General features: G+C 43.3%; 1 protein-coding gene across 3 annotated transcripts in view; it reads left to right on the top strand.

Moving 5' to 3' along the window:
• chchd3a (coiled-coil-helix-coiled-coil-helix domain containing 3a) overlaps positions 1-25159 on the top strand; it is a 75388-nt gene that overhangs the window by 20764 nt on the left and 29465 nt on the right. For all 3 annotated transcript variants that reach the window (XM_078282029.1, XM_078282030.1, XM_078282031.1), the window contains 2 exons: positions 1104-1284; positions 24030-24113. In XM_078282029.1, the coding sequence (XP_078138155.1) occupies positions 1104-1284; positions 24030-24113 (265 nt within the window). The remainder of the gene's footprint in view (positions 1-1103; positions 1285-24029; positions 24114-25159) is intronic.

Raw genomic sequence — 25159 nt, forward strand, 5'->3', positions numbered from 1 at the left:
CAACAGATTGGACCTCTGACAACTGATGGATCACAGATGGCTCATTTGAATGTACAGGAATTCAGTACTGACACTGCTGAACCATTTACATACTTGGATGTCTTCTCATCCGTAGCATACATCCCAAACACCAGTCAACATTCACAATCACTGAGTCAACCCGTTACTCTTCAAGACTATCTTAGGCTTTTTTGTAGGCAGAAGTTTATTAAGCTCTTAACTGTCTTCATTCCCTCTGTCGACATTCGCTTAGTCTCACTCAGTCTGTTCTGTGTTTATTTTACCTTTCCACCACTGTTTGATTCCTAACAGAGCAAGACTTTCAGGGTTTCAGGGACGTTCCTCCTCTTCTCCAATCAAGCCCACCGTCGCTGAGCAGGGAGTGTGTTGCTAAGCAACTATGAGAACCCAGTGACAGGGTTCAAACGGTGGTCGTGTGTCTGCAGAGAGAGTGCTGCCTCTGTCTGTATCACTGTTTCAATGGCTGAATTATTCTACTTTTTGGAAAAAGTTATATTATAGCCAAATATCCATCCATTATAAGTTATTTGGGAAAGAATCTGAGTCGGTTTGAAATGCTGGACAGCTGTCAACTGACTGGTGCATCAGATTTTTTGACACTTGAGTCGTCAGATTCAACCTTGGACTTTTTTTTAAATGCTGATTGACATTAACTCCTCAATGTTGCCCCCTCTCTGCAAGCTGTGGAACAGCAAGAACAGCATGACATGTTACTGTACATTGTGTATGGGTGAATCTGACTTGAAGTCCGTCCTTGCTGCATCTGTGCTTCATTAGCACTATCACCACATTGACCAGTAGTACATTAGTCCTGAACCATGGGGTACATAGTTGTAGTAATGAGATGCACAAAATAAATTGGAGTAGTTTAAGAACCTGCATTCCTGAAGCTGAAATGTGTCATTGTCTGTGAAATCTGAAGTTACACTGGGTTGTGCAGGCGCTGTAAGTAATGCGAGTAATGCAAACACCACTACTGCTGTATCATCGAATAGAATTTTGAAATGGCAACGATATGTAGGAACCCTGTTAGATGTGCTGTAACTAACTCCAGTGAAATGTGTGTTGTTGCTGCTCCCCAGGCTGGAGGAGGAGAAGGCCCATGCGTCAGCGCTGGCTCAGGCCGAGGCCCAGTCACGGGTCCAGGATGAGGTGTCCAGGATCCTGACGGTGGAGCGGGCCGTGGCCCAGGAGGGCCTCCAGCACGCCATCATGAGGGAGAGGGTCACCGCTGAGGACGAGAGGCTCCGCGCTCAGCTCTACGTAAGTCAGTCCAGAAACGGTGTAGAAGTGTCTTTTAGCATCTCTTTTAGCATCAGCATTTATTCACATAAATATGCACTAAGGTAGTTGAACATACAAGCTGTCTCAACTGACTACAGTGAACACGAATACGAAGACAAGTCACATTTTATGTTCACTCCTGTTCATACACACACACACACACACACACACACACACACACACACACACACACACAAGTGAACCTATTTGCTGGATTCGACAGGTCGTGCCTGGCACAGTGACAAATGTCAGGGGTGCGAGTGTGTGAGCATAGCCGTGAGCACTAATCCATAGAACCGTCTGGACTGTGTGACCACACACACACACACACACACACACACACACACAAACACAAACACGAACACACACACACACACACACACACAGCCCTCTGACCCCTCTCTGGTATCAGCCAGTTTTCTTTTTCACTCCCAGGCCTCTGGAATGAGCCGTCACCACGACAACAACACAGCGAGGAGAACATAGGAGCCCAGGGGGGTCTGGGCTATTAAACACACACACACACACACACACACACACACACACACACACACACACACACACACACACACACAGTAAATTTAGCCAATTATTTTCAACATTATTTCTAGATTGTAACTATTGCTACAAACTACAAACTTGGAGGACAATTTCAGTTAGTTGTGAAAAACATACTGTAAGTAAACACAGTTTTTCTGTGTCCACAATCTGTAGTTCGATTTTTGTGTCCTCTTCCATATCTCTGCCTGTTCATCCTGCTCTATTACTGAAAGCTACCTTCATTTTGAGCGGCCTGTGACTTTATTTCCTGTAAATTGCCCTTGTAAACATTGTCAGCGAGCGTTCCTCACCACACACACACACACAAGCAGCGTAATGTTTTCAAAAAGAAAACACATTTTCCCTGGAGTGCGGCTGCTGTTTACGAACCTATGCTATTGATTATATAGCTCATTTCACACGCTCATCGCCGTAATAGAAAAATGAATCATTTCGTTGAGAGAGAGAAAGAGAGGAGGGTTGACGTGATTCCACGCCGCAGGACAAGTGTATCAGGGATCCCTCATTTGGAACGGCGATCAAATCAAAAGAACAAAAAAAAAATAAGACGGCGAGAGAGAGAGAGAGAGGGCGAGAGGGAGGGAGACACATGACGTGATGTGTTTTTCCCTTCAGCAGCTGTGAAGAAAGCCGTTTCAGTCCTGGGTTTTCTGTAATTTAATTTCTGTTGCTTTTGAGAGGGAGGGAGGCAGGGAGAATGAGATGAGAGGAGAATGAGGAAAGAAGGGGACAGGAGAGGAGAGGGGGAAGGACAGGAGCGCAACACCTGCCTTGTATCTGTACAGTATGAAGCAGAATAGTGGGTGGTGGTTTTTACTGAAGACCCTCTGTGTTTGTGTGTGTACGGGGTGCACATGCAAGTCTTTGCGTGCATGTTCCTGAAGTACTAACTCAAGGCTGAGCACTTAAGAGAACTTTCTCCTCCTAATATGCCATGAAGCTCATGCTTGTAACCCCAAGGCTAACCTAGGGCCATTAGCAGCCTTTGAAACTACCGATAGCAAGCACTACAGTGGCTATGCATTCATTACACAGAGAATGAGCATGCACACGTGTACACACACACACGCACATACTTATATTTTGCTCTCATCTATACAGTCTTCTTTGTCTCACTCTGTCTATAAAAGTAACTCAGTGCACATTTTCTGTATCAATCCAGTTGATAGTTTCTCGCCTCCCTCTCTAGTCTCTCTCTACTTCCTTTAAAGCACACATACTGCAGCCAAAGAATCACTGTCAGAGGGTCTTACTGCTTTAAAATGGAGTGTGTGTCTGTGTGTGTGCGTCTGTGTGATAATTTCCTCTGTTTGAGCATTCTTTTGGAGTGCTGGAGTTTTAATAGAATCCGACGGGTTATCAGTGGAGGCGCAGCGCTACTCGCAGTACTCGTGTAATTGTCAAGTCTGTCAGACACTTTCATACAGCCACTGTTCTTTTCAACTGGAAATGGACTTTTCCTTTTTAAAAGACAGCCTCTCGCCCAAGACTTCCCCCACCCATTGTCATTTCTCTCTGTGTTTGCCAAACTCCGGGATTGCAGTACCCTACCCGAAGTGACGAAGGCAGTTCCTCCGCCAGAGCCATTTTTGATGAAACATAAAAAATGTTTTTCTCTCGGTCCGTCTGTCTGTCTGTCTGTCTGTCTGCCATCCTGCCTGTTTCTGTGTCTTTCTCTGTGACCGTATCTTACTTTGTCTTCCTTTCTATGTCTTAGCGTGAGACTAATATGTGAACATATAGACTGCAGTAATGAGTTTGTTTGTTTTTGTTTTTGGCTCATTTGCACATGGGGTGCATGATCTCTTTTTAACTACCCCTCTCATCAAGCACATATCACCCGGGCATAGGCTACGCAACAAATTACATTTACATTGTTGTAAAGCACATAAGCATCAGTAATTGGAAGGTGAAATAGGTTTGGATTGCTGGGTATAAGTCGATAAGTAGTTGGAGAATGAGCTCAGGGGAGAGGTTGTGGTTTGCTGCACTAAGCACACAATCTAGTGGCTGATAGAGCTTTCAGAGGTGATTTGCCCGGTCCTTTGTCCTAGTGAGCCCTGGACTTGTTAACACCTCGTGTATTATCATATATATGTCCTTTAGCCATTGATCAGCACAGAAGATTAAATGGACTTCTTTGTATTCTGACTGATTTAGTCTTTGTTCTTGCTTTTATTCACTATTCACCCTGCTGGCATAGTCCCAATATACACATTAGTAAAAGCAAAACGTCAGACTCTACCCTATTGCTGAAGCAATTAATAACTCTGAGATGCTGTTTGGGAAACCCCGTGACATGATGGTTATCCTCTGTCTGGTTTGATGGCCTCACACACTTGGGCTTCACCGAAGTATTTTTTCTTAAAACGGTTATAAAGTGAAACAATATGCAAATGAGGTGAGATAATTTAGTTTGAATTATCAGATAATTTAGTTGAATTATCTCACTGCACTGGCAGAAAGTGAGATACTAAGACTGAATATGAGACTATATGGCTTGTTGATGACATTTTTTGCAGTGCTGTGGAGAGTGACGGAAATGTTGGGAGATGGTAGACTACATAAGCCACACTCAAACCCCTGGTCACATGGCGTGCGTCTTAGCTCACTGAGCCACCAGAATGCATCAAACTGTGGAGTACTGTTGTTGAAATGTGAGCAATATGAAGGGCCTACTCACTGAGACACCAAATTCAGGAGGAAACAGTTGAAGGAGAACACCGCTCAGTTGAAGAATTCATATTGATATTCATATTACTTTGTTCTCTCAAGTCATTTCTCAAGTGTCAAAAGTCATTTTGGCTTTTTTATGTGATTTTGAAAAGAGATTCTTAAACTTGTGTACATGGAAAAACTCTCTCCCACTTCCTGAAGCCAGAGAGTTAAGACTCAATCTTGTGATGTCATCAGGTATAAATTTGAGCTGCTCAATAGACAATGAATGGGACACTGATATTGTTGAACATTTCAGTTTCTATACCATAGAGATTTATTGTATATTAGTGCTGTCATATCTTAATCATAATATAACCTTGCCCCTCGGTAATGCCTCTGGCTTCTTTCCCAGTCAGCAGGTTTCCCATGGGCCTTGAAAATCCTGATTTGAGAAAAATAAAATTTGGCTTTAAAAGTTGTTGAAAATGAATCGATGGCCTTGAAAGTACTTCTTTATTAAAATGTACCGCCCAAAGTCATCAGTATGCCCAGCGCTCTGGACCTCTCTCTGTCCCAAGATCAACATTTCCCAAAAAAAACCCTATGATGGATATTTGCTTTGATATAGCAGCAGTTCTGAAATGAATTATTTCTTTCCTTGACAAGATCATGAGTAAAAAATGAGGCCTGTATGATGTCTAATTTAGACCAGTGTCATGTCTTACCCCAAAACATGTCAATTTTGACTACTTAAGTTTCACCAAACAAGACCTTGAAAGTCATTGAAAAGTCCTTGAATTTGATGTCCAAGTGATGTAAGATTGCTGTCCCAGTCACATTTACCATCTTTACCAATTTATTCTCTACGGGGCAGCTCCAGACATTATACATCACACGTTTGTTTAGTTCTCTGGTTTCTGGTCCTTTGGAGAGAGTTGTTCATGTTAACAAATATGGATTAGACTGTCCTACAGCATAGGAATAATCTATAGGAATTCGTAAACAACTGGGTTTCCTTGAGGAATGAAAGAGAAAGCAGAATAAACCAAGAGAAAGAAAAGAAATAGTAATAAACAGAAGTGCTAGAGTCAGGTCATTTTCAGTCAAGGCAGGAAATGGATTTGCCTCCAAATTTAAAAGCTGGAAATGTTTTGCCATTAAGTATCTAGTAAAGAAAGTAAAGTAATTAGTGAGAATTTCAGCCCTGTTTGTTATATTGACCATTTCGTTTTACTTTTCAAATTGTTTGACTTGAACGTGAATTGACCACAACCTTGTTCTCCACGTCCGCCGCTACCACAGAAACGTTTGTCTGCGGCCGCACTAGTTGTGTTCTTTATCCAGCGCAATATTGATTTGCCCCCCTCATCAAGATGCAGGTCACGGTGGGCAGCGGGACCCCATACATCCCCTCCTGTACATCACACACAATGAGAGAGATGCTGTGAGCGCTAATGCCTCCCCACGCTCACCTATAATGGCCATAGCCGCCGCAGCCTTAGCCGCACCAATTACACCGACGCCCATCTGGGAGAATTGCCCCGAGACGAGGGGTCACACGCATTATGGCTGTAATTTCTCTAAAGGTTATTTTTAGTGTTATGGCAGAGATGGTGTTTGTGTTTCATTGTTGACATACAGTAAGTGCCACATGAGCCTGGATAGCAGGGGCTATAGTTGTTCTGTTCAGTGCACTTCTTTGTTACTTATATCCATAGTTGGGTATAATTTTTGGAAGGGCCTGAGCCTTGCTGTCTCTCCCTACACTATCTACTAAAAGAACTGGTTATACTTGTCATTTCAGTAAGGTTTTTGACATCAAGTCATTAGAAATCACTAGGGTTTTTTGACATCAGGTCTGATAATAGGACACCCCAATATTGAGCATCTGCATAAGTGTAAAATAATAATAATAGTCATAATAATAATAATACAACAAATACTAACTATTTCATGTGAGAAGGAACAGAGAATTTCCCTACAGGGATCAATAAAGTATCACATTAATTGTATAGCATGCAGTAGCATTTTATACACATTTACTAAGTGATTATAATGAATAAAAAACAATAACATATGGTGAATGTCAGACATGAAAACAAAGTTAAAAAGGAATAAAATGGGCAAATAAAGGAGTAAAATAGAAACTGAAGAAAGCCTGTATATCAAAAAATGTTTGCAGAAGTGATTTCAAAGACAACCCTAACTTAGACAGCCTAAGCTCCTCAGGCATTTCTTGCGGTTATGTAAATGTAGGTCCACATTGCTTTTACCCCCCATCTCTTTACATTCATCTGTATGAACATGGTCGCTGCGTTGTGTCTGTATTGTAGCATTCTTATCACAGTGTGAGTCTGCCATCCGCTAAACTGAGCTGTGAGAATGTTGAAGCAATGCAAGCAAAATCCAATATTTGTGTGTCTAAACCTGTCATTTAATGCATCCGGCATGATTTGATAAAAGTCGCAGTACTGTCAAGTGTAGCCGGGGTCCTGGATATTCTCTTTCTCTCTCTACCTCCCCAGTGTGAGCGCTTCTCCCTCAGGCCGATCCGCTACCAGTCACTCCCTTCGCTGACAGGTTGACTGGCGGTAGGTAGCTAGCCAGCTAGTCTACCAGTAATTGAAACTTCACAGCAGCGCGGGCAGGGGTGTGTGTTGTTGTTGTCACTGTTGTTGGGTTCCTGGGGTTCTGTTGTCTGAGGGGAACGTGTTCTGTGTCAGCGCTCACACATGTCCTGCCACTCAGGGGGAACTGCAGTAACGGAGAGGGGAACACAGGCGCACTCAAGAGGTTGGCGGTAGTTAGAAGCACTGTATTGCTGTATCTGAGATTTTGGAGACTCATATTTTAGGCTTTGCACATTGTTTGTATTCACCTTTTTGTGTGCTTTGATTGTATACAGGAAGGATAGGAAATGAGGTAAGAAGTTGAATATAACTTTCAATGTTTAATTGAATGTTTGAAATTGAAATTAGACTTTTATTATCCATAGTTTTTGGAGAAGTGCATATGTTTCTTTTGAGATTTTTGGTATTTAGCTGACACTTATCCAGATCAGTGAAAAAGCTTCAACTCCTAGACCACCACTGTTACAAATAGCCAAGGGTCAAAGTCACACTGCCAAGATGAGACAAATTTCAGACCTAATTGTCTGTTGTCATGTCTTCAGCATGCTTGACAACCTAATAATGAGACTGTATCTTCTCATCATCCAGTCATTCGGAGTACTTTCTAGATGTAGTATAATTGAACGGGTAGACAGTGTGGTATGGAAGAGCTCTGAGTGGTGGCTTTTTATGGTCAAGACGGCCTCATCAAGGAGTTACTTAATGGAGTCATTACGCACAAATAAATCCTTAATTAGATAACAGGTCAATTAGCTCTTAATTACCCAGCAACATCAATTAGGAATGTATTATTCCTTTTAGAGGATAAAAGCTTAAGGCAAACCAGCACAGATCAGTGTATAAATGAGGTCCATACAAATGTAATCTTGTTTTTTTTTTATATGTATTGACAGATGAAGAGTTTAGAGAGAGAGCTTACTGGCATATGGCTTGAACAAGTCTTGTCATGCAACTCTCTCATTCACAGCCTGCATCCATCCGTCAGTCAGCGCATCTGTGTTTTAATGAAATCATAGACTCCTGCCATCCCTTCTTTTGCTTTTCAACGACTTTGCTCCCCGCGGAGCCAAACTGGCCCAGTGGCCAATCAATCACCGGCCACAGCATTTCACCCAGACACAGGCCCCAACCCTGAGGCAGACATTTCAATCAAACCCAGAGTCATCAATCTTTTATGGCTCCAAACAGTGGCCTGGGCGGGGCCTGCTCTGCCTACCTGGCGGCAGTGATTTTGTTTACTGGTGACGTTTGGTCCAAAACACTCAGTCCCTACATTTTCATTATTTACATTTTCTGCCTTTAGCTGACACACACTGAAACTTTCAATGAGTGCAGGTGTAGATTAAGCTTTGATTCCTGTATTACCAAAAATTACACGTAACCAAAACCAAGAGTGCAAGGTCAGGGTCTTGGTGCTCTTACAATATTCAGTATCCTTGTGACCATGGAACAATCGTGAGAAGAAAGGAGTGAAGTGCTCGGAAATGAATACGATGACAGCTAAGGAGAGAGATAGAAGGTTTTTTTTCCCTAAAGCCTCTCTGAATATTAATTTATTTTAATTTTTTAAAGGATAATAACTGAGAAGAACTGCTGAGTGGGACACAGATAGGGATCTTAACCATTTTAGCTTCTCTTACACAGCACTCCCATTCATTTATAAACAGATTACTATTCATCCTTTTTTCTTTCTGTGTTACTGATCAGATCCTTGTATGTGCTTAAGTAAGCATAAAATGGCTGTTAGTTTCCCACCTCACTATGGCAGGTGTCTCTTCTTCATCCTATAGTGTAACAGTGAAGAAAGGATTGTTCATATGGAGATGAGGCCCCATGAAAATATAGTGCTGATATTTCCATTCAATTCAAAGGCTTTTCCCATTATCAACCTCAAAGTTGTTTATCATGCTTTTGTTGCTCCCTCTCTCTCTCTCTCTCTCTCTCTCTCTCTCTCTCTCTCTTTCTTTCACACACACACACACACACACACACACACACACACACACACACACACATACACATACACCAGTCGCTAATGTGATTTTCCATGGTTTTTCCATCACCTCTGCTTTCACAGCAAGGGCTAATACGGCATGCTAGGGGATGTTTGTTTATCCCCCCCCCCCCCCCCCCCCCCCCCCCCCCAACACACACACACATACACACACACACTCCAAGTCCATCCTCTCAGAGCTTCTGGAGAAAATCAGTACCTACTCTTTCCTTAAACTGTGTTCTATTTGATGCTTGGTCGACTTGAAAATGACTTTGGTTAAAGCTTAACATTTTTAAGGCAACAACCCCCCAGCCCCCCCTCCCCTCCAGCCCTCTGAAAAAGTGCAGTCTCCAGCAAATGTCCTGCTTCTTTGGTGAATCTTGTGTACTTCAAATGCCCACTGTTGCATTTTAGATACAGGCGACTGGGCCTGGCTGATAATGGGCCGACAATTTAATTTCCCAGGTATTAAAGGAGACTTGCTGGGTTTTGAATTGGTGCCCGTTGGTGGTATTTAAAAAAAAAAAAAAAAAAACAGCGCTCTTTTTCTCTCAACTTATTTTTTTTCTCTCCTCACCAGAGAGGGAAGGAAAGATGGGGGGGGAAAAAGGTGCCTCATGTCTTAAAATGAGATAAAGCAAGGTAGTGGTACACTGTGATTTAAATACATTTCAAATTTGCTCAGCTCGCCTGGGACAGATTGCGTCCTATCTTTGAGTTCAATCCTGTGGGCTGTTGTATGGAGTAACCTTATCAGACTTGACGTAACATCTGGATTTAAGGGAGCCGTCAGTCTTGTTTTATTATTATTAATTTTATAGATTATTTTTCAGGTATTTCTGCTTTATTAGATAGTACACAGTGGAGAGAGAGGACAGATGGAAGAGGGAGAGAGGGGGGATGATGTGGCATAGATCATGGGTATGATTCAAACCAATAACCAACATAAAAATTCTTGGATTTTGCACAGTACCAGAATACCAGACTAATATGTTTAGGTGGCGATCTCAAACACCTTTCTATCTTAGAAAAAAAAATTGCAGCATCTTGCAGTTTGGAGTTTGCAGTAAAATGGGGATTTTGGCATTGCATCGATTTATTATGCAGCTCTGTTCACCACCCAGGCCACTTTGACCACAGGGGGTGCCCCGGCCTTTTAGCTAAACTGCCTCTCACATCTGATGTCTGAAAAACCCTCATAAATCTGATTGTCTCCACTGCTGCACTGAGGGCATCACAAGGCAAATTCAGGTCAGTCAGTCAGGCATCACTTCACTCCTCACTGCTTCATTATGGTTTACAGCACTTGAGAAGATTTTCTACAAGTAATGTCAGTTTATTGAGCTGTATCTACTTAATAAAATGAAGTAAAAGTGCTATCATTGTGAAAAGTTAACCTTAAGTATCAGTCTTCACACCTTGGCTGCAATTTTTCACACAGCTCCTACAAACGTCTTATTCAGAAAGAAATACTCTGTCTACTCTATCTTCGACTATTCATGTCAACATCTGAGGAAAGAATATTCTTTGTGGTTTTTCGTTTGTTTTGAATGAATACTATTGGAGTATATGTATATCTGATCCACCAAAAGGCAGGACTTTTTTGTTAGACCCTCTCTGTCATGGATTAAGGCAGATATTTGCACTTTGAGAATGTGTTTTAAAATCATTTTTAGCTTGCTAACTGTAGCTTGCAAAACCACAAATGCGCCTTGGGAACAGAACAGAATTTATACTTGTACTTGAAATCCAGGAGGAGACCACTGATTGGTCTTGGTTTGTCAGTTTGTTCAGTCATCTGCCCATCTATCACACACAATATCTCAGACACCATTGATCGGATTTTGACAAAACTTAGGGAAACGATGTCTCTCACTGTTGTACTCTAGCATTTTTGAAATTGCATTGATTGGCCCAAGGGGGGCGCTACAATTACAGGTCAAAACAACGTGACATTGATTTGCCCAGAGGGGGACTGCATCATTCTTTGGGAACATGTTTACTGTTGTCTTTTTTGTTAAAGTTTACATGGTCCCTTATATACTGGTTAAGTTAAACCCATTGAAAACCTATTACATAATTTAAAAAATACTCAAGTGCCAAAGGGAACAGCAGATATTTTTTTCCCTCAGTTCTTGAAAAGTTGCCTCTTTGGAACAGCAAGGCTTTCGTCCATCAGCCACACTCTTCTGTCTGGTGAATCTTGAAGGGCTGCATGTTCATGAGGTAGAGGTGTGTGTGTGTGTGCTTGTGTGCATGCATGTGTGCTTGCTTGTTGGATACAATAGAATTTTAAGTGTAGCTCTCTTGAGAATGCCCTGCTTTGGTTTGATTAAATATGTTTGTGTACTGTAAGAAGTCCACTTACATGAGCACACATTCTGTCTGCAGCGGCTCGTTTCATTGTGCACTACTAACGATGCACACGGCTACCTCCATGTCTTTTTGTGTGTCCACTCTTTTTCCATCTTTTCTCCATCTCTCTCTTTCTTCTTTCTCTTTCTGTCTCTCTTCCTCTTTCTTTCTTCTCGCTCTCTCATGCTCTCATTTGCTCGCTCCCTCTTTTGCTCCTTCTCACTGTCATTCTGTCTCTCTGTTGCTCTGTTCTTCCTCTCTTGTGTTGGAGGGTGTCCACCCAACCGTCCTTTACATATTGGCCGTCATGCCCACTCCTCACCCCTGGCCAGGCTGTGGTGCCCACACACCGTGCCAGTGTTGGGGTTAGGCGGGAGGTCAGACTCTAATTGGCTGGGCCCGTGGCTAGCACCCGGCACCAGGCCCTCACCCTGTCAGCTAATTGGCACCGCGAGCTGCCAGCGCCGGCGCCAGGATAAGGCAGCGCTTCGATTGATGGATGGATGCAGGCATCAGGAAAGCTGCTTTCTGACAAGAGAGCTTGTAAAGTCAATTTACTGCCTCAAAAGCAATGGGCGGTGTATGTATGTGTGTGTACACGTTCACCCCCCATTTATTCTGAAAATTTTTAAAAGCTGAATAGAATTACCACTGAAAAGAAGAGAGGGGCAAAAACAGGACTGGGATGTTGTATGGTTAAATGTTTTTCCGCATTCTGAATAGTTTATTGTACATATATATAGATGTTTAATATTGGCTGCTCAAAATACTTTGTGCTTTGCTACGTCATGCCTCGGTGTGCCTCAGGAAAAAGCATAGAAACCTAACCAGTGCTGCAAATTGTTCATCGATATAACAGTCTGAGTCTACAGGATCCTACTGTGCTGTGTACTTTTTTCACGTCTGTCTGAACAATGAATGCATTTGACTTTTGCAACCAGCAGCTAACTATTTAATAACATCTCTCACACAATATGCATAACTGAAAATTTGTGAGGTTTTCAGCTGAGAGTGTGAAAAAAACGCAGCCTTTGAACTTTGACGCTTATCTCTGCAAAATGATCAAACAACTGAAATTATGGTTTCTCTTGGTCTTTCTGTCTAGGAAATCTGGAGGAGAGGTTACAGATCAATGGAGAGTTAATATAATGATGATATCGGTTGATGTGATGACAAAATATCTCCATAATTGATTACAAATATTTCCAATTTCCTTAACTTTCACTTCACTTTTGTTGGTAACTGGGAAGTTACACTCACTGCCACTTTGCTGCCAGTATTTTATTCTCTCTCTCATTCTCTCGTTCACTCTCTTTTATTCTCTTTCTCTCACTCTGGCTGAGACTTAATTGGCCAGATATTGAGGCTGAAAGGTTAGGAAAGTGTCCTGATATAAGCATACTTTTATGTATGTGTGTGTGTGTGTGCGCGCGCATGTTTGACTCTATAACTGTTGCACAGTACAGTAGACGCCTCGGATGTGCAATGTGACAGGTATTTTCTTTTGAGCTTGTTTCTTGCCTTTTTCTCTGTCTTTCTCTCTGTTTTCCCTCTTGGCTCTGACAGGAGAGTAGTATTAATGAGGTTCTATGGAAGTGAACAGTTGGCTTAGCTAATGGTGCTAGGGGGAGAGAGGAGAGATTTTGATTGAACGAAGGGATGAATTGAAACATAAGGAGGGAATGAGAAGGGGAGGGGAGTCAAGAAGGCTACGAACAAGCTGAAAACCTAGATGAGTTATAGAAGAAGTGGGGGAAGACGGAGAGAAAAAAGGATAAGGGGGAATAAATTGTGGCATGTGGAAAGAGCAGAGAAGAGAGAAAGAGATATTGATTCAAAAAGCACTTTTCAGAACAAGGTTACAAAGTCCAATTAGGAAACAAACAAATCCAAAACAACACTTAAAACTTAATTAGAAAAAAGATTAGTGTAAACTTTGAACAAAGATAAAGAACCTGAGAAGAATAGGTAAAGCATTGCACTGTTGTTAGACAAAAAACGTCTATCTGTCTGTGTGTGTGTGTGTGTGTGTGTGTGTGTGTGTGTGTGGTGGCAGCAGTGATGAGCAGTTAACAGTAGGTACGGAGGGAGTGGAGGAACGAGGAGAAAGAGGCCTGTATAGAGAGAGGCATATATTCTGCTGAAGAGGTCAGTGGATTGGAGGTGACCCTGAGCCGGCCGGTGTGTGCTTGATGGACAGAAGCCAAAGGCGAGCGGAGACCACCTCCCAGCTTCCTCAGGCCTGGGCGGACCCCCCACTGCTGCAGGGAATGAATATGCATTAACGCACAACATGGGCACACACACATGTGCGTGCAGACACACACATAAACGTATGCACCGAGCCATATGTATGAAGGGATTCACTCACGCACTCTGAACATACACACACACACAAGGACGCAGGAACTCGCTTACACACGTTTAATACTGACCCAGGTATGCAGGGATTCGCTTCCACACACTCCCGACACACACACACACACACACCTTAGGAGGTCAGACATATGGAGCTGGAGTCCATGAGGTCCAATGTCACCGGCACATCCTGAGGCCATCCCTTTTCTCCCCGTACGTCTTTCCCTGTCTCTGCCTATTGTCTTCCCCTCTACACTCCTTTCACCTTCTTTCTGGGTTGTTTCCCCCCCCTTCCCTCTCCTCCACCAACTCTCTTTCCCCCTCTCTCTCTCTCATTCACTTTCCTCCCCAGGGACTTCTGTCGTCCGAAGGCAATGTGCCTTTCTCCTCTCTCAGGTCATTCACTGTGTCCTTTGCAGTCAAGTGAAGGAATTTTCCGCCTCTACTTTATGTGTCTGTCTGAATGCGTGCTAGGCATTCTCCACACTTGTTTTCACCCGCCACCTTCTTCTCCCCATAACCCATTATTCTCATTGCTGTCTCAGCTAAGCAGGGATGTGATCAGAAATACACAAATAGCAGGAACCCAATAATCACCCATTAGAAAAGAATGGAGGTTGCATGTCCAAAATAAATCCTGAATCCTGAAAATAAAACAACTAAAAATATACATCCCAGTTGGGAATATTACTACTACTTTGTGTGTCTCTTTCTCTGTGAGTAAATCCTGTCTTCATTGAGAGTATTTGAAAGGTGGTTCCTCTTCTCTATGCGTCTGCCTTGATGAATTACGTCTCCTACTGTACTGGTGTTCGTCCTCCATTATTTTCTCCCTATGCTGCCATTGTTCTTTGTATGGCCACACTCCTCCATCCATACCATACAGGAGTTTCTTCCTCTGCTTTGTGTCTAGCTCTGTCTCTGTCTCTCTATCTCTACAAGCACCAGAGTATCTTATCCCTCTTCCATTCATCCTCCACTTTGTCCCCATGTTCCCATTGTTCTCTCGGCATGCCCCCTGTTCCCATCTCTTGGCCGAGTCTTCCTCCATGCGTGCCCCCCGTGTCTCGGTAATGAACCCGCAGCTCCTCATCTCTCCTCCTTCTTCCCCTTGTGTGTTGGACATGACAGATGACTGGGGACCTCCAGAGGTTCTCTCTCCAGGGCTCTAGATAAAGGCAGCTCCCACCCCAAGATGATCAATCAATCAGTTTACACCGCAGGCGCCTGATCAGCCAATTAATCAATCTCTGAGCCAGCAGATGTTGTTGTCCCTCAGAGAAGGAGCTGGCAGAAGAGCGGCGGTGCTGGTGTCTCCAACAAAGGCCGAGAGGCTTGGAGTGTCTGGGAGTAGAAAGGGAAGTGATTTTTCATGTTTTTACCAGGATTTCAGGCCTTGTGAGCACAGGACTCACCATTGGTTTCTACTGGAGAATCCTTTTTTTCCTACCCATATTATTCCCTGCGTTCCATATTACATCCCTACAGTAAAGCTGGTAATCTTTTCATCAGCTATGCCACTGTGAGCACGCTCCTTTCGATAGAGAGTGAGTTTAGATGTAAATGATTCCGCTTATGTTTGCAATATGTTAAAGAGATGGTAAATGTGTGTGTGGGTTGGTGTATTGATCTTTCATGTGTCAGGTACATACAGCAGACACTAATGGCCTTGGTGTCTCTCTCTCTCTCTCTCTCTTTCTCCCCCTCCCTCTCCTACCATCATCAAGGCCAGCTGGTTCAGATCAAGCCCTCTATTGACCTCTGTTCACAGTCAATGAGCTACAGACTCCACAAGGGCACTTCATTTTAATGTGCCCTTAAACAACGAGCAGCTACATACATGCACACACACACACGCACACACACACACAAACATTCACACACCCACACATACACCACCTACTCCTCTTGCCCCTTGGTCCCTGTCCTGGGCAGGTCAGCCCTCTGACCCAGCAGGTCGTCCTATCATTACTCACTGCCCTAAGAGATCCCATGGGACAGTCCCGCGGTCTGCAGCCTGTGGCTCTCATGTCTCTTTCCACCAGCTCCAAGATGATGTTCAATGCCACATTCATTTGTGTGTAAAAGAGATGTAAACGAGTCAGTGACCAAAGTTGCCAAATGTATAGATGTGTGTATCTAAACAGTGTCACACCTGCATGAGTATTCTGGCACAGGGACTGATGATAAGGATTTCAGAATCAGAATCAGGTTTATTGCCAAGTAAAGTTCACAATACAAGGAATTTGCCTTGGTATGTAGGTGCATACAATAAACATGGAGAAAAATAGGAAGTAGAAGTAAAAAAGCACAACAAGTACTGTAAGTCAAAGTCAAGAATATAAATATATAAAAAAAACAAAAAGAGATATTTACAATACAGAATGTGAAGAAAAATATAATAAAAAGAAACATGTGCAATATATCTGCCATTGAAGTGACATGGAAAATGGGAAAGCTGTACAGTTAGTGCAGGGATGTGCAAAATATTGGCCAGAGGAATGTTTACTGTACAGAATGTATAAATGAACGCATTGAGTCAGATGTGGAGACTGTACGTTTCTGTAGCATGTAGTGCCTATGGGGGGAGGGGGCAAGAGTCCGTGTCAGTGGGGGTCCCGGGCCTTGTTGATGAGGCCAGCTGCAGACGGGAAGAAGCTGTTCTTATGGCGTGAGGTTTTGGTCCTGATGGACCGCAGCCTCCTGCCAGAGGGGAGTTTTTCAATTTCCTGATGGCCCGGGCCCAGTAAGACGTTGCCTTGGGCTAGTGGATAGGTCAGCCGGTGGCCCAGTTTATTTCTCACCCGGTGATAAATCTGTTACCTTTGCCCCTCTGCTATGCTATTGGCCCATCTCATTTTTTTTTTGTCTTAAAATCAGATTGGACGCCTCCTAAGAGTTAGTCAGAGACTTGCATGGAAGCTAAAATTACAGTACAAAGCGAAAAGAAAAAGGCTGTCTTTCAAAGTTTCCTTGGGTTGAAAATGCTGAATCAAACAGATTTGCTGGCCTCGTGAATTTCCCCTCTGGTTTTGTTTAGTTTTTTCCATGTTGCTTCTGGTTACATTTACAGAAAAGCTTCTGTTATTGTAACTGGTTAGTCTCCATGGGAGCTAGTAGGGTTATGGGCAGTTAATTGAGTAAGGGTTCACCTATGAATACGGGCCAACTTATGCTTTAGCAAATTTATTCACAATCAATCAATTATTTACTTTTTGTGTTTATTTTTAATAATTTCAATAATTAAAAATGAATACATAGATTTGAATATCATACACATATTAATAAAATACTCAGATTTATGAAAAACTGGTTAGTTAAATTTTTGCCTTCTAGGCCAATGGTGCAAGTAGAACTCTTATCTCCTGGCCCGACCGGGAAAGTGGAAAAAAAAATGTTAACGCTGAACCTGTTGTAGGAGTGTGAGGGATGAGAATGCACTTAGTTCCCAGGCCTGTGTGTGTGTGTGTGACTAGTGTGTTTGTCCTTTAGTGCGATCAGTCAAGGTTAAGCCCATTAACTGACCACAGTATATCTGACATCATTAAATCGCCCATAACCCTACCACCTCCCGTGGAGACTAATAGCCAGCCATGAACCTAACTGTTACTGCCTCTCAGTAAAACCCCATGATGCTAATTAACCAGCCAAAGTGAATGGTTTCCAATGGAGTTTTAGTGCTATTGCTACCAGGACCTATGTTTTATTAGTGACTCTAAGGGTAATGCGTAATACTGCTGCCAGTAAGGTCTGTGTTGGGTGATATCATTTTACACTCCATCACTTAGATTTGATCTGCCAATGATAGCTTTTAAAGATAGTGGTGGATAGCATTGTGTAATGGTTTTAGAGGCAGTTATAGGATGTACCAAGATAAGTGGGAGGATCGTGTGTGTGTGCGTGTCTGAAACAAAGTTTTGAGGTGTGTATGTGTGTCTGAGACGGAGAGTTTTGAGTCTCTGTGTGTGTTTGTCCACGCTTGACTGTGTGTGCATGCTGTATAGAGACTGTGTGTATGGAAACTTTGTGTGAGTGTGTGGTTGAGGAAAGTGCGTGTGTGTTTGTTATCGAACCACCTCTTAAAATATTCTCCAATCTCCAGATTTGACATGACTCCCGACAGCTGTCAAAAAAAACCCAATCCCACTCCTCCCAACTATCTTGTCATCCATATTCCATCCGCACATTGACCCGTCTCTCTCCCTCCCTCTCTCCCTCCCTTTCATCTTCTCTACCCCTCGCTCCCTCCCTCCCTCCCTCCCTCCCTCCCCTCCATCCATCTCTCACCTCCCACACGCCACCTACACCTCCGCCGTGCCAATTAACACCGGAGTGCGGTCACATTGGCCCGACCTTTGACCCCCTCCCTGCCTGTCGGAGCACGGCGGACCCCAGGCCTGCGGCTTCAGTATTAGTTTGTCACAGGGCCCTGTCGCGCAGCTCCGTGATAAATGGGCCCTGGCGAGCAGCTCTGACCCGCCGTGCTGCTGCAGTCACTGGGTTGGTGTGAGGGAGCATTGATTATGATGCTACTGGTGACAGGGGCGAATCAGGGCTGAGCTGATGGTGGCAGGGGGAAGACAAAAGAGACCGAGGTTATGGATGAGGTGCTGTTAGTTAATGTGATGAGATTTGATTTGAGCTCTATCGATCATGGCGTCTAGCAAGATTATTTTCATCTAGCGTGATTTATATAGCATATAGTTGGCAGGCACTGTAACAATATGTCATCGCACGTTATGTTACGATACAGAAGTCGTCATTATTGAGATGTAAAATGAAAAATGTATTGAGTAATAATCATGGCCATAATCTGATATGACCTGGTGTAATTGGATAACAAAATTCAAAAACAATGTTAGAATTTGGTGCCAAAGTAATATCACATTGCCTTCCTTTTCACTGCAGACATGAGTTGCAGAGCCTGTTGTTAGAAGTTCTGATTTTAACATACTGTAGTGTAGGTTTTCCCTAAGTTAATTAATTTCTTCATGCTCATTCGGAAGTGTACAGTGTATCTTTAAAAAGAGATGCAGGAAACATTCTCAGGAGTGCTCACATTATTATATGCTAATGTCTTTATTTTAACATCACTCACACACACAAATGCATGCACAAACTGATGTGCGCACCCACATACACAACATACACAAACACACATGCAACCGCTGTGAGCCCGCTGAACGCAGCAGGCGGGAGTTATTTTTATTTCCTTCCCTTTGGAACGCTTCAGAAGAAAAAAAGTCAAATAACACTTTATAGGAAAAAAGCAGGTGTGAAAGAAAGTGGAGTGAAAGGGAGCAAATCAGCAAGAGAAAAGAAGGCCTGACGCAGCAAAATCCGCCTGTTTTATCCCCCTCCCATCCTCCTCTCCACTCCTCTCCTCCTCTTCTTACCCTCCACCCTCGTTCTCAGCTCAAACTGCGGCAGTCGGCTAATTAAAAAACATGGCTGCCCTTAATTATTCAGCGGCTGGCTAATTGATATTCACAGAGGCGTTCACCTCGCCTAAACGATCCGTTTAATCTGACCACCAGGGTCTCACTCTCAACCCGCCTGCCACCCCCAGCCATTGTGCTACTGTACTTAATAAGAGACCAGGGGGAGATGGATACAGGAAAGGGAGTGCAAAAGTTTGTTGCTGTTGATGTTAATGCGGTTGCCTGGGGTAGTGAATGGTGGAGTGTGGAGTGTTTGGGCACTCAGTGAGAGGGTGCTGTTTTGAGTGTGTGAATTTTTACCCTGGTTTTATTTGTTTTTTGTTTTTTTTAATCTTTTATGTAGTTGCATCCACCATTTTCTACCCCCCATGCTTCATGAGCTTTCCTGCTTACCCCTCCCCATCCTCTCCACCCCCCACCTGCTATTCTGTGCTTTGTTCCCTCCATCTCTTATGCAGCAGGGGGAAATTAGGCAGAGTAATGAATTACATCATTCCCTGATCTTGCAAAGTTTTGGATATGCACATAAAATCTGGAAAACTATTGGAAAATATTGTCGTTCAGTCCTGGTAGACACATGAGTACACATTTTATGTAGTTGTAGACCCACTGTCATTTCAATTTGTATTTTGTTGTTGTTGAGGAAGGATTTTCAGCAAGAGTGATACAGTGTAGTTGTCAGTCATATCGGTGTATACTGACCAAGATCTTCACTTACACTTAAGAAATCAATGTCTGCAGAAAGTCTGGAATTTTAAGATGGAAACATGTTTCCTCCTCAGCCATCTGCAGACACTTCTCTCTTCCTCTCTCTACCTTTTTCCTCCTTTTCTCTCTTCCCCTTCCCTCCCTCTCGAGTTGTGATAGAGATCCACTTGGCCCGGGCCACATGTCCCGTCCTCTTGACTCTGACACCTCCAATGATAAATCACCTTTTATTGTCCCTCTCTTCCTTTCATCCCCTCTCTCTCTCTATTCTCCACTCTCAAGTTCGCTTTCATTTTCTTGTCCAATTCTGCCCCCCTCTCTTTCCCTTCCTCCCCCTCCCTCGCCCCAACTCGCCTCCTCCACCCGCGACCGCCTCTTCATTAGGGGAACAAAAGGTGTGTGGGCAGTGGTGAAGTCTGTCCCATTGTTTGGCCTTTAGTATGATTAGATTATCTTTAAAGCCCGCTCAATGGGGTTAATCAGTCGGAAGTAATCCTGACATAGTGTGTGTGTCTGTCTGTGTGTGTATGTGTGTGTGTGTGTGTGTGTGTGTGTGTGTGTGTGTGTCTCAAAAGAGGAGGGACAACCTGCTCCTATGGAAATTAAACACATACACACAGACGCACACACACACATACAGACACATGCACACACACAAAAGTGAAGAGAAAAGAAAATCCCTGGGTACACATTTCTGTCACAACCTCTCCTCTTTTAATGACCCCTTTAGTCTCGCCTTCAACGCACATTTATCTCTCCACCCGCTCTCTGTGAGTACAGCTGCTCCGGCTGGTGTGTCTGTGTGTGTGTGTGTGTGTGTTTGTGTGCGAGCGTGTGTGCACCGATGTGTGTGTTTGAGATCAGCGTCTGAGCTGTTGTTTGTGTCTCGGCGTCTGTGTGCATCTTTTGTCTTTCTCTGTCAAGCTGAAGGCTTTGGTAGCCACCTATAAGCGTAACATTGAATTTGGACACACTCGTGACAGTACACAACCCCCTGCCACTCCTTTCCACTGCGTTTCCCTCCATCTCTCCATCCGTCCCTACTCTCTCCTTCCTAAATTGAGCTGTTGGTGGGAGACAGTTTTTTGGCACCTCAGCCAGCTTAATCCAGTCTGCCCAGCACCAGCGTTGGGGCTCATACAAACTTTGCCAATCCATCCCAGCAGCCCTGATTGCACACTTGGAATCAATAACACATTTAAAGACCAAATTAGTCCTACTTCTAGTGTACTTGAAGCTTACTTTTTAGACTATGCTTTAGAGTGCATTCACTCTGCAATGATGCTGTGTCCAGAGCCGCTACCATCCATCTACTCAGTTGCATTTAATCCCATCATGAAGTGCAAGTGACTTTCATGAGCAGACGAATGACCCTGACGGGCCACACAATAGCACTTTTGCCTCACAATGGGACTCAATGGAGACAATAGTGGCACTGACTGCCACAATAAGGCTGGTTAATGTTAGGTTGTGCTGAGGGCAGCAGAGAGGCAGACAGCAGCACACTTTGTCATGGTGTTGCTTTGCTGAGGGTTGTCAGGGAAAGGATAAAGTAGTGCAGCAGTTTTTTTTTCTATATCTGACTGCTGCTTTGGAGGTGACAAAATGGTGTGTACGCAGGTGCTTGTCTGTGTGGGTAGGTTGTGTGTGTAGAGGGTTAGCTTGCAGTGCACGCCAGTGTAACCTGCAGCATCCCCTTGACTTTGAAACTTCCCCCGCTCATCTCAAGCGTAGACTGCCCCTCGGTAACTCTCCTCGCCGCTCCTCATCGCCATGCATGGAGCATGCAGCTCCCCCTGCACTGCGCTGAGTAGCCAAACACAGATGGTTATCAGTGTGGTGGTGATTGAATGGGGGAATGTGATTTTTTCATAAGTTGTATTTTCTTCCGGCTCTCTCTTTCCCCTCTGGCATCCTATAGTGATTAAAGAGTAGGCTCCAAGGCTCTATCTGCATGGCTGCTGTCCCACAGGACACGCTGCTGCATATACAGTCAATATGGTGTTCCATGTGTGTGTGGTGTGTGTGTGTGAGTGAGTGAGAGAGAGGGAGTGTGCATGCACATGCTCACCACATGCATACACAAAATGGTTTGTATGGGATTCCATTTTGTGTACATATTCGGTGTGTGTGTGTGTGCGCACACGTACGTGCATATGCCAGTGAGAGAGTGTTTGGGAGATATTGAGGGTGAAGTGTGAGTATTCAAGCAGAACAGCGTGGCAGCCAGTCACCCCTAGCCTCTGAATACTAAACCTCTCCAAATGTCATTTTGAAGAAGTTCATGGATGAATCAGCGCCTCTTTACACTCTTTCTCTTTCCCTCTCTCTCGTTTTCTTTCAATGCTTCCCTTATTCAGGAGATTGGATGCAAGGTAAGTCTGGAAGTCTGTGCCTTCCAACAAATCTCTTTCTTTTTTGCTCTAGGTTTCTCTCTCACTCTCTCCGCATGATAGGGTAGTGAATTTCCTTTTTGTTCCATTTTTCTTTCCACTTGGTTTTTCAACCGCTCCATATTTTTGACGTGACCCTCTCCCAACTATTTCGCTCCTAATGCTTTGTAGAATTATAAATGAGACGACAATTTCAACCAGTTTCTGTAGACTTATTAACAAAAGGGAACAATAATACGAAATGCTTTTGTTTGGCTCCTAAAGTGCAGCTTTGAATAACACAAGTCAGTGTCTTGTTTTAAGTTTTTCCATCTCCCTCCACTTTTATCTTTTTAGAATACCACAAATGCTTATTGTCCTCAAATCGTAGCCTAGTTTTGCTTGATTTGAGCAAACCAGGTTCCGATTCAACCAGTTCTTTATGTCAGAGAAAAATGTCTCTTAAGCTTACCTTTAAGTGACATGATGCCAACACATGCAAAACCCCTTTCTACCGATTTATCCATCCTGCTTTATCCCTGTTACTATCCATAGCCATCCCCTCTCATTCCTTCCCATGGCCTTTGACAAGTAGTTGGGGTTCACTTCACATTCAGAAGACTTTCTTACAAATTCCAAAATGGAAAATCTTTGGCCTTGAAAAGTTTTTTATGTCCAATCTATCAAGAAAATGAAGGCACTATCACTGTTGAGTGAATTGAAACTTTCATTTCTATTTTGATTTGAGTGAATTGACCCCAACCCTGATGTATGGGTCTGCTGTTTTTCCCTCTGGGAGCTGATACATCCAGGTCTTATCTCTCCTGTATATCACCCAGAGAGTCAGCCGTACGTTTAGTGAAGGTCACAGCAGAGGGGAGAACAGTGGAGATAGGTAGGCTGGGTAAATATATAAGCCTGGCCATGGAGTTCTGTTGTGCTGAGAACTGATGTTATCCTTTTGGCCTGATAATGGTTTGGGTGAAGATTGAACATCTGAGGACAAAGAAGCACACACATGCCAAGGCATGATCGGACTCTCTCTCACACACACATAGATAGGTTTATTGTCCGCACATAAAGCAAAATGCGCACGCTTCCTCCTACATATAAAACTCAAGCATACGGTGTGTACAGGCTTTCAGGCACAGACACTCACATCATTAAATATGACATAAAGAAACTCACAAGGTTACGCCTTTGGAAGTAGCGGAGGATGTGAGAGCTTAAAATCCTATAACTTTCCAACTTCTCCAACCTCATCTTCCTCCCCAGTATATCCATTTTAGGTCCATCTCCCCCCCCCCCCCCCCCCCCCCCAGTATTTCACAGTTTAATGTATGACAAAGAGGAGAATGCCTGTTTCTGTTCTGTGTTGTAATGTGTCATATATCATCATTCTCTCCTTTTAGACACACTTGTCTGAGTTCTCTCATTATGGGCTTCTCTTGCGTGTGTGTTTGTTTGTGTGTGTGTGTGTTTGTTTTGAGACGGGTATGTCAGATTTGGCAATGCTCCACTGAGCACATAAGTAATGGTTTTTCTCCTCTTCCTTTATGTGCGCATGTGTGTATGCTTATGTGTTGTGCTTACACATACTTTTGTGTGTGTGCGTGTGTGTGTGTGTGTGTGTGTGTGTGTTCAGGCCAAGCAGCTGGAGGCCAGAGAAGCAGAGCTAAAGAAGCAGGATGCTTTCTACAGAGAGCAGGTGGCCAAGCTGGAGGAGAGGGTAAGAGAAACAGTCTGCACCACACACTAGTGGGACAACTGTCTGAGTATGTACGTGAATGTGTAACCAAGCGCCACAAACCTAGTTCTCATTTAACAATATGGGAGACATCAAAATGCATTTTATATAATCAGTCATTAAGTAAAAGTAAAACAATTTTACTTATTGATCTCTATTATGTAATATATCATTTTAAAGCTCTGCATGCAAAGATCAATTATCTGTGAAAATCAAAAAACTATCTTCCACAACGTGTCTACTTTCCATGCAAAGACACATGGTTATTTTTCTGATAACTGCAGAAAAAAGTAATATCTGATACATCTGACTGTGAAGATTTATTTTTGTGGTGTCACTGTTACTCAGTATCATCATTATAACCCCTCTCTGGACCAGATTCTCAACCAGAATTGTAAAACACACTTATATTCATGGATTTTTGTTTAAACTTGTTTTCTCTCCTCAGAGGTCTAGTGTATAGTAAATGAGAAAATCTATTCCATATGACATTGTGCCAAAGACCCCTTTTGTGTGGTGATCTTATCTGTGCTTTATCGGTGGGGGAAAAAGCCGATACCGACACATCTTTAAAAGCCCAACACCCGCCGATAATATAAGCACACTGAAATAGCAGTTGGGCCCTAGTCTGCATTATACACTATTAGCGAAGAGCAATCTGCACCAGACACTATTAGCAAAGAGCAGTCAGTCTATACCACAAAGTACGAGCATAAACTGGTGGATTTGTTCAAACTTGGTGATGAATGGTGTGGAAGTTGGGAACTGTTGCCCATTAAATTCTCTCTAAATATCCTGCTTTTTGTTTTTGTATTGGTATAAGTTGACATTAGTACATGTAATAAATAAGAACAGAACAGAGCAGAGTAACAGAATGGGATGAAATAGAAGAACCTAATTATCCATGCAATATGGGGAATCCATGCCCAGGTGAGGCCAAAGACAACTTTCCATTTTATGTGGACAATATGATTCTATTCATTTATCAATACACAGGATATGATGTTGCTATTCCTTGTGCCATTGAG

Source organism: Centroberyx gerrardi, chromosome 24 (genome assembly GCF_048128805.1).
Source record: "Centroberyx gerrardi isolate f3 chromosome 24, fCenGer3.hap1.cur.20231027, whole genome shotgun sequence".
NCBI classification, from domain to species: domain Eukaryota; kingdom Metazoa; phylum Chordata; class Actinopteri; order Beryciformes; family Berycidae; genus Centroberyx; species Centroberyx gerrardi.